The sequence below is a fragment of the Brachyhypopomus gauderio genome, chromosome 4 (genome assembly GCF_052324685.1).
Source record: "Brachyhypopomus gauderio isolate BG-103 chromosome 4, BGAUD_0.2, whole genome shotgun sequence".
NCBI classification, from domain to species: Eukaryota; Metazoa; Chordata; class Actinopteri; order Gymnotiformes; family Hypopomidae; genus Brachyhypopomus; species Brachyhypopomus gauderio.
The window spans coordinates 2,450,817-2,460,816 of NC_135214.1; the positions used below are offsets into that span (position 1 = coordinate 2,450,817).

General features: G+C 44.8%; 2 protein-coding genes across 2 annotated transcripts in view; one reads left to right on the forward strand and one right to left on the reverse strand.

Annotated features, from left to right (window-relative positions):
* The window catches only part of armc8 (armadillo repeat containing 8), a 14,365-nt gene extending 13,431 nt beyond the window's left edge, over window positions 1-934 (forward strand). The window contains 1 exon segment of the mRNA XM_077001461.1: window positions 1-934. This exon segment is cut by the window's left edge and continues 17 nt beyond it. Coding sequence (XP_076857576.1) covers window positions 1-17 — 17 coding nt within the window. The 3' untranslated portion in view covers window positions 18-934.
* Window positions 935-5,216: 4,282 nt separating this feature from the next.
* kcnh3 (potassium voltage-gated channel, subfamily H (eag-related), member 3) overlaps window positions 5,217-10,000 on the reverse strand; it is a 109,236-nt gene continuing 104,452 nt past the window's right edge. Inside the window, exons 13-15 of the mRNA XM_077001463.1 lie at window positions 9,327-9,427; window positions 9,180-9,232; window positions 5,217-8,614 (exon numbers count right to left, since the gene is read on the reverse strand). Of these exons, the coding sequence (XP_076857578.1) occupies window positions 7,694-8,614; window positions 9,180-9,232; window positions 9,327-9,427 (1,075 nt within the window). The 3' untranslated portion in view covers window positions 5,217-7,693. The remainder of the gene's footprint in view (window positions 8,615-9,179; window positions 9,233-9,326; window positions 9,428-10,000) is intronic.

The window sequence follows — 10,000 nt, forward strand, 5'->3', positions numbered from 1 at the left end:
AGCAGTATCTTGCCTGAGTCTGAGTGGCACAGTTGCTGAGACGATTGGCCTTTCCCTGTTGTTTTGGGGTTTTTGTTTTTTGAGTTTTTGCTTATTTTGTTCTGTTGCACAAGACACCTTTTGGAAACTCCCACCAACCTAACGTAGACGGTTGCCAGGAGAACACACGAGTTTGCTTTGTCATGTTGGCTTCTATTTTTTGTGCTGAAGATGATTTTTGTGTTGCTTTTACTTTTTTGGACAATATGATTTGTTAAAAAGAAAAAGACTATTCTGCTTGTGCTGCAGTGCCACCTGGTGGTTTGGAGGCTTTGGTGCTTTGGACTCCGTTGTGAGGAGACTGAACGTCTCGGACAGCTAAGCTAAACAGACTAAAGGCAGGGTCAAAGGGAGCGTTGCCTCCTTGTTTCAGTTTGCTGACTCATTATCGATGATATAATTGTTATATTAATTATTAATGTTGTTTTGAGAGGGGCTTCATTAGGAGAGGACAAAGTTAAGTAAAGACTGCTTTTTGTGGATACATACCTCGTAAATATATATATATATAAATATATATATATATAAATATATAAATATATTTTTTCGATTTATAATTTTCCCTCAGATTTTCTTTCTCCGGAGTGGTTTCCTCTAAATGATTTTGTGCTTATTTGGAGTTCTGGAGGACAACATGAAGCTGGAATTGTGAGGACTACTTTTGTATGGGGTGCGAAATGACCAGAAATACATTAAAAATAATACAGTAAATAAAAGTATGCCACTAAAAAAAAGTGAATTGAAATTGCATTGAATCTGCATTCACACCTGCCCTTACCTCATAGTATTTGATTTCTTATGTTGGATCATAGCTCACTGTATGTTACGTTTGTCCTGTATTACATCATGGGAGTTGCATTCAAACCTTAAATTAAATGTTTCGGTGGTGTTTGAATGGGCACTTATTTTTAATAGAGTTTCTGTGAATGCCGCCCATAGTGTTCCTGCTGCCTCAGGTCTCATGGTGGAAAAGCTGAAGATGGAATATGTCCCTCCGTAAAAGATGGACAGCTGTTTGTCTTCACCTCTCTGTGTTGTACTGTGTCTTCTGTCCTCTTGGCCATAATGTCTCCTCACAATCCTCCCTCTTCGGTCCCCGTACTGAAGCCTCTACAATGAAGGTTTCCACCGAAATATATGCAAACATCTGCCGTACCGCTTTGTGTATTTTGTTTGGGGAGGGATATTTAAATCTGAACCTCTTGTGACAGTAGAAAAGTGTGTGTTAAAATATGAATTCCTTGATCATGACATCTGTGATGAGCACAGAGTTCATAGCTGAAGTTCATAGAGCAGTTTTCTTTATTGCATCATGGCCGATTGCGGCTGTTGTGATTGGAGTCTATTCTGCCACCCTGTAGCTTCTCTTCTTGTCATTTGTGGAGTTTGGATGTCCTATAATAATTCAGCAAAACTTATCAAGCCACACCTACCAGATCAGCAACACCTAGCAAGTGACACTTGATTAAATGCATCCTTGAAATGAGAAACAAGTTACACTTGTCGGGCTAAAGGCAGGCCTACATCCGGTCTCCCGTGATAGTCATGCAAGCAGTGGTCATACTCAGTTGTGGGGTTTTCTGACAGTACAGGATATGTTCTCCTGAACGTTGTGAACGACCTCTTCTTACAGGGCTTAATACCACCCTCCTCCTTGATGTCAGCTCTACACTTGATACACTTCTACCCTGTTGTTCTGTTGGAGTTATGGATACACCCCTAGAATACGTATGTAATTCCACAATCAGGGCCACTTCAGTTCATAATTTACATATTACCCTTTGGTCAGATCATCCATAGCCATCACTACATCTCTATCACAGGCTATGTGAGCTTGTAGCTCAGCTGAAGCACTGATTCAGTGACCTAACACAGACAAAACAGATGTTACTGGTAGGACTCAAAGTATTACTATCTTTTCCTCCTCAGTGTGACCCTTCACTACTGATGTTCAACCTCTGGTCCATGGTCTCATCAAGTCTCATCTTGATCTCATCATCTATTCAAAACTATCTGTTCACACACTAAGCAATTTGCACATACAACTCACCAACCCTCTTGCAGTGCTAACCTGTCGCTGCACGTGTTAAATACAAACGTCTGTTCATCTCAGTGAACGTCTGTATCCACAAGGCATCTGGAAGTGCTTTGTTTACTGGTTTATTGCCCCGGGCTCTCCTCTGTGGGTGGCAGTTGTTCAGTGACATGGCCCCCAAACTTTGGGAATCTATATCCCTCTGTCTTTCTTTGTGACTGCTCTTCTGTGTCTTCAAAACTAAAAACTTTCTCTTGCTACCAGCTCTATATATATATATATATAATTGTTTGTTTGCTTTTCTGTTTTTTATAACTGTATTATTTGGGATCCAAGATAGAGTGAACTTGGTTCTTATGAAAGGCACTATATAAATAAACACTTCCGAATTCATTTAGCATTTGCAAGTTTACAAAGTCTGCGAGTTTCCACAGTAGTCTGTGAACTCGTGCAAAAAGAGCTTGGGTTTTCTGAGCTGTTAAACATGTCTGGTGTTTTTATTGAAAAATACTTTTCAATTGAAATATACTTTTCAATGTCTGCATGGCTGAGTGTTTATAAGCAAGGAATTTATGTTTGATGCAAAATTTCTAGCAAGGATTCCTGTGGCCAGACTATTAACCTCCTCGGGCATCGTGACTGTGATTTTAGTACGTGCCAGCTCTGAAGGTCTCTGAAAGTATGGATGCAATCACAGGTTTAGATGCCAGTCAGCATGACGCGACAAGATGAAAGCGGGAAAAGTTTACCTACAACAGACGATGCATTGAGTTAAATGTAGTCCTTTTAAGTTAAACATATTTTGAAGTAGAGTGATTGCAAAGGTGAAAGAAGGTTTTTTTTTTTTTTTTGATAAAAATCTGGCCAATTAAAATAAATATCAATTTACTAACCCTTAAACAAGCAAACAAAATCATGCTTCAGATGAAGTTTTCTCATCTGCTCAGATGCCAGCTGTGACCTGTAGAACATTGTGGTACTTGGAGTTCTGTTGCTGTAACTTCTTATATTCTTGTTTAGAGGTGGTGGGTCTGGTATTGGCAGGAGATAAGGGTCAAATGTACGCCTGTAAGGATAAGCTAGCTAGCTAACCTACAGTGAAGGCGTGGTGGAACTCTCGGTGACTTTACCTGGGGTTTGGAGACATGAAGTAACCCCTTAGAAACCGCAGTAAACGATGCCGCTGACCACGTTGTCATGATTAAGTGGTGCATCCTGGATGATCTTTTCACCACGGTTACCTCTCGGTTATCTTATCACCATGGTTACCCCCTGCCACACCGGACCATTCAGGCTGAGTATTCCACATGATCCCAACAGGGTGCTGGGACTTTAGTGTGTGTCCTGTGTGGCTAGACAGGTCCCCCCGTTTCCATGGGAGGTCCTCATGTTGAAATGCTTTCTGGATTCATTCGTGCATACCACCATATCCCAACACTGTAGAACGAAAAAACTATATAATCCACCTACAGTGTAAAATGGGAGGATACATTTGTTGTCCTGCCCCAGTTGCATTAAAGTCTTTCAAAATCTGTGATTTCACTAATTGTGATATCATGCCATAATGCAAACATGAATGGACAGAAGTTGTCTGGAAAAATTACTTTATACCTTAGTCCAACATACTCAGTTTTACTATTCCTCTGGTAGTTGAATAGCTGAATCAAGGGTTTTTAATTCTATAAGAAAACTAAACCTTGCAGTGCATTGCATCTCTAGGGATTATAAAGATATCTAAGTGCGGGATCAGTGATGAATGAAGTGCCTTTGAAGAAGCTAGGAACTGTTTAGGTGTGTTTTGAAGAACTGGGAGTTCCTGAGAGATGAGACTGTACTGTCTTTCAGTGGAAGGTTATTCCACCATCTGGGCTCTAGTACAGAAAGCCTCCAGCCATGTTTCCTGTTTCTTGAAGTGCGGTGGTTCCAGACAAGCCATATTTGAGTTATGAATGTTGCAATGCATGGTGGGTACTGAGCCAAGATGAGGCTGGTCCATTTTTGGCCTTCTTGGCAAGCATCAGGATTTTAAATCTGTTGCAGCCAACTCTAGGAACCCAGTGACGGAAACACTGGTGGACTGATGTGTGAAAACTTGGCAGGACTAAATATAAGTTATACACTACAGTATAAGCATCACACCTACCTGGCAGAGATCGATAGGACTGGCGAACCGTTCTGGAGATTGACAACACAGGTAAGAACTGAGGGCATCCCAGATGTTGGCATAGATCCACAGAGGCTGTAAGCATACAGCCAGCATGATGCAGTGGAACTATTTGTGGGCTGCAGTAAGGTTGTTGCAGTCAGTAGATGCTTGATGTACCCAAGCTTTTCTGGTCTGATTCCTTAGTGGCACATCTTGCTGCACTATATGTCATCCCTGTATAGAAGCAGGTCTGGATTCTCTCTATCAAATCATGTTTATTCCTGGATCAGGAAGAGAAGCTTCGGCTAGTTTGGAGGGAAATTGTGTCTGCATAAATTACTTGATTCCTTAGTCCAACAAACTCAGTTCAACTTCTCCTGGGATTCGGTAGTTGATTAGCTGAATCAAGGGTTTTTAATTGAATAAGGAAACTAAACCTTGCAGTGCAGTGCATCTCTAGGCCTGGTGTCTGACGCCTCTAGTGTTTATGACCAAAATAAATGAAATCATTATACCTGAGAAATCACTTGAGTAGTTTTCTGTGCTTCCTAGAGACTAGTATAGAGCATTTGAGTGGCTGTCAGTCATGTGTGGACTCCAACATTCATGAGGTTTTGGCTCCTGGAGGGTGTTCAGTTTTCTCTTGACTTCATGCTATAGAAGGTCCGTCCACCTTCACATTCATACCTGTATTGCACTATAAAGGAAGATACAAGATCCTAACAGCCAAGGTGCTGAGATGCTTCTGCTATTCAGTTGACCGAGTTTCACTTAAATAAACTAAACACTCCGTTCCATTATGAACACTGCAGTATTTGAATATTTGAACAGCTATGGTAAACTGTCTTAAAGCTTTTCTATTATGCTCCATTGTAATTACTGAGAAAATAAATGGTGGTGTATAAAGATAGTTAAATATTTATATATGCTTATATGACCTGCTTTATCCTTTTAAAGTCTAAAACATACCACAACACTCATCTTCTTATAAAACATCTTTTATTATTCTGGTAAGGATCTTTTATAGTTTGTTACAGTTAACAAAATACATTTGTTATGCCTCTGCACACCAAGTCTCTTTTGCCCCTTTCCCCCATGTTCAATAAACAGGCACATTCCTCATGCAAAGATTTGGGACATGCAGGAATACCACCCACCCAGACCCCAGAGTCTCGTACGTGACCCCGCATTCAAACGCCCCTCACACAGGTCATAGGTAAAGAAAATAGAATCGAGGTTACCCCATTCTGCTGATGCAAGTGACCGGTCCTCTCCGTACCCAAGCAAGCGCACCTACACGGGAATGACTGAACAACAAATGACAAGCTCATGATACGTGTGTTGTCCCCAGAACGTTGGTAAGATGTCGTGGTGGTGTTTCTGGGTCTGGAGCAGTGCAGACGACTGGACCGGATGTAAGTGGCTGCTTGATGATCTTAGTTGATGTCGGCTAATGTTGCTACTAGTTCTCTTGATGTGTAATTTGAGGAGATTTTATCTCTGCCATTAAAGGTTTGCAGTATGTGATTGCATTTGATGATAAAGTTGCTTCTGTAGGTTTGTCAGATGGCACCAGGTTTAGAGACATTTTACCGTACTCATCTCACTTTATCAGTAAAACAGGTCAATAAATAAAAATAAATAACTAATAAATAAGTGAATAAATAATTAGTATGTACTGAAAGTGCAGTGCCCCAAACTATGACATGACTAAAGGCTTTTTTTTCTTTTTGTAAAGAATCACAAAATTAAACACAAAACAAAGGGAAACGTTTAGGGGACGTATGATGCTTATAGAACAAGGCACACATGGCTGGATGGCTAGTGCTCTGTGTGTTTGTGCGTGCGTTTGCGTGGTGTGTCTGTCGTCGTCGTCGTCTGTTTCAAACAAACTTGGGATTGCCCCTCCCCCTCTAATTGTATCCCTAGGATACAGCGCGAGGTCTTTCTGCTGTTGGCATGGCACCCACCTTGGCCTCTGCTTGGCTGGTCATGTGACCCTGGTCCTTCGTAGCGTAACTGCCTGCTGTTTGGCACGCCAGGCCGGTGCGGTGTGAACCTAAGATGGCGTTTTCCTCGTTCCCGTGTGGGTAACTGCGGGTGGGGTGTCGCGATTGTCTTGAGGGTGCCGCTTACAGTCACCTTTGGATAAGAGAGATCTGAAAGGAACCACGCTAGGCTACTACTCAACATGGCCGCCGCATGGTGGATGGTGTGTTTGTGTGATTACTGTGCATGAATCCATCAGCCCTGCAGTCAAATCGCTGTTCACTAGTAGCTTCAGGATCCTCATAATTATGTGGAGATCTGACGTGAAATAGGTCATGAAGTAAATCATTTTAACAGAAAATACTGAAATAACTTCAATGGATTAAAAGTTAGTTGTCAGGAATGTGGCAGTCAAATGCAAATCTGTTCTGTGCCTTACATCCAATCCAAATAAATGTGTAATGTGTGCACCTGGTCACAGACGGTAACAATGCCCACCTGTGCTAGGAAGAAGCAATAGAATGTGATGAAATGAAATGTGAAATGTGCCATATTTTGTCAATTGTGATTTTTACACCCCAATCGAAATTTGTCCTCCGCTTTTAACCCATCTGTGCAGTCAGAACACACACACACACACTAGTGATTACTAGGGGGCTGTGGATCAAACGTACCCAGAGCGGTGGGCAGCCCTAGCCCGGCACCCGGGGAGCAGTTGGGGTTAGGTGCCTTGCTCAAGGGCACCTCAGTCATGGCCTGTCTGGGAATCGAACCCACGACCCTCCGGTCACAAGACCAGTTCCCTAACCGCCAGGCCATGACTGCCCCCATATATAATGATGCACATTATAATGAAGCAGGTTAATTCATCTACTTAACCGGAGCACGAAAAATCTGAAGCATTAGGTGTATTTGTCTGCTGTGATCGGCTTTACATGAAACACTCATATTTGGGTAGTGTAGGACAGTGCACGACAAACACCACCTGGCAAACACCACATGTCATCTGTTGAAGGTCACACAGCTAGCCTGCATTCACAACACGCTAACCCCCAGCCTTGAAACTCTTCACCGGTCAAATTATTGTTGCGAAATTTGCTGGATTTTGGTCAGTTTGTTAAGAATTGTGGTTGGCATGCACCGTGTTGATTGGAGGCTCGGTGATGGTGTTCTAACGCCCCTGAAGGAGAACACCTGGCCATCACGGAGAGGAACCCGAACCTTTGTGTTGATATGGTTGGGATTAGCTGGTGTCAGGTTTCGATGTGTCTACTTGGTTGGACGGTATCAGTCATAAAAACCTCAACTTCAAAGAATCTCCGTCCATTTTGCCCATTTCTTATGGGGCGGATGGATCTTGCTGCAACCTTCTGGTACCTTCTGGATGTCTACTCCTCCTCCTGCCTCCCTTATTTGGACTCTTGTGCTGCAGCCGAACTCCTGGTTGTGGTACCTCCTCTCATCTCTGTCTCTCCCCATGACTTTCACAGTGGTGGTCCCTCCTCATCGATGTAGCTGATGTGCTCCACTGAGCTCCTATCGCCCGTGTTCCACTCTTGCATCTCCAGTTCCAGCTGGGGTGGTTCGGGTCCAGTCCTGGGGGTCTGCTGGAGCCACGAGGAGCCGAGCGCTCCTTGCACGTCCTTCAGGGAGTACAGCGAGAGTGTGGAGGGGTGGGGGCAGGACAGCGAAGAGCAGGGCGGGGCCTGCAGCAGGGGCGTGGGCGAGGATCCCGGGGACGGACCGCCCCCCGACCTGCGGGTCCCCGGGGAGCCGCTGAGCGAGGCGGGTGCCGAACAATGGGAGACTGGCGGGGGCGGAGCGTCCTGGGAGGAGGGCGTGGCTAACGGGCGAGAGGGGTGTGGTCCCTGGCAGGAGGAGAAAGAGGGTGACTGAGAACGGGAGGAAGAGAGAGATAGGGAGAAAGAGAGGGAGGGGGAAGGGGTGTGGAAGGGTATGGGCCGGTCAGGAGCAGGCTGACCGTAGCCGTTGCTGGAGCTCAGGGGACTACCAGGCTGTCCCTCACTCTCTTTTTGGACAGTTCCTGTAGGGCACAGGGGAGCGTGAAGGGAGCCCTTCAGGCAACAGGCCTGTGAGTTCTGTAGCTGCGCCTGCAGTCTCTGTGGAGAGCTGGTGGGCATAAGGCAACTGGGAAGACCCGACACACCCCCTGCGTCTGTGCTGTCCAATAGGGAGCAGGCGGGCCTGAGGGGCGAGCAGGACGCAGCCAGGGGGGGCGGAGCTGCAGGGAAAGTACCGGACGGTCCACTGGTGCTGCTGGCAGGAGGGGCGGGAACAGTCGTCAGGATTGGCTGAGAGCCAGGGAGGAAGAGAGGCCGGAGGAGGCGTGTCATTTCCTGTAGTTCCTGGCTGAGGCGGGAAACCTGCTGTGACAAGTTGGTCATCTGCGCACAAGAAAGATGGAAGACGACATCGGAGGAAATTATTTTCATTCTTTTTGACACATTTACAGACGTGAGTTCAAATAAATGGTGTAATATTTTTCTCCCACAGTCTCTGCGCCTCCGTCCTGGACCCGCACTGCCTTATATCTCCCCACCCAACACAGTGATTCACAGTGTTCACTCATTTCCAAGTGCATAAATGTCCAGAAACTAAAGAACCAAAAGATTCAGGACCAGCACAGGACAAACCAGAACATTCCTGTAATGTTTCCAGCGCGTTGCCTTTTAGTGATTTAACTGTATCAGTTTATCACCAAATATGAAACAAAAGACATGTGCAGAAACGCTGGTGTTTGAACTTCAACACCACGCAGCCACACTTACATTTCTGCTGAACGCACTTGACCTTATCGTCTGCTGTGTGTTGTCGGAGGTGGACGGCGCATTGCTAATTGCTCAGAGCTCCTTTGTGTTGTGGTTGTCACAACAGGTTTCTACTCTGCCTGGTGATGTGGACATATGAGGTTCTGTGATGGGCTCACGTGCACGTGTACGACACACTCACCTCCTCACTCAGTTTGCTGATGCTCTGCCTGGTCTCCACCTGCTCCAGGCTCACTACATACACACACACAGAGTGGAAAGACAGAAATTTTATATGGCTTTAGATGGATGGAAGGATGAAGAGATAAAGCACTTGGGAGTCCCTCACCAGGACTGGGAGATGGTGGAGCACTACGAGTCAAGCTGGTGCTGAACTCAAACCTCTGTGCAGAAACAGGACTGCTCTCGGTCTCAATGCCATCCACAAACCTGCAGACCCACAGCGAGGAGAACCAGGGGGAAAGAAGGAAAGAAAAAGAAAGAAAGAAGGAAAAAAACTAGTGAATTAGCTAAGTGAATTAACAAATTGGTGATTGCTGTAGGTATTCCAAAGCAAGTCAAATACATCATTTGCAGAGATAAGGTTATAATGGCTCATGAACTGTAATAGACGTCCTAAACGCTCTGCAGTGTTCATAGACAGAGCAGAGCTAGAGCTTATCCAGCGTAGAGGGAAACTGAGGGGCCATTTCTGGAGCAGAGAGTGCTTCCACACCGCCTGGTTGTCATGGTAGCTGGACACTTGTACTAAATTATGAATCACATTCGATGTATTTCCTTTGCTGGCCACCAGGGGGCAGAAAGGCTCAGCGAATTCTCTCTGCATTTCTCTCTGTAAGCTTGTGACTTACGGAATAAGCGTCGCTACATCACTGTGAGTGATGGCAGCAATTATATTTACAGGTACTTTTTATATGCTATATATTACAATTTAGGATAAGTGGACGTCCCTTGGATTTATTAACTGTTAACAGTCCAAACAGTTGAATATCCTGATTGGCT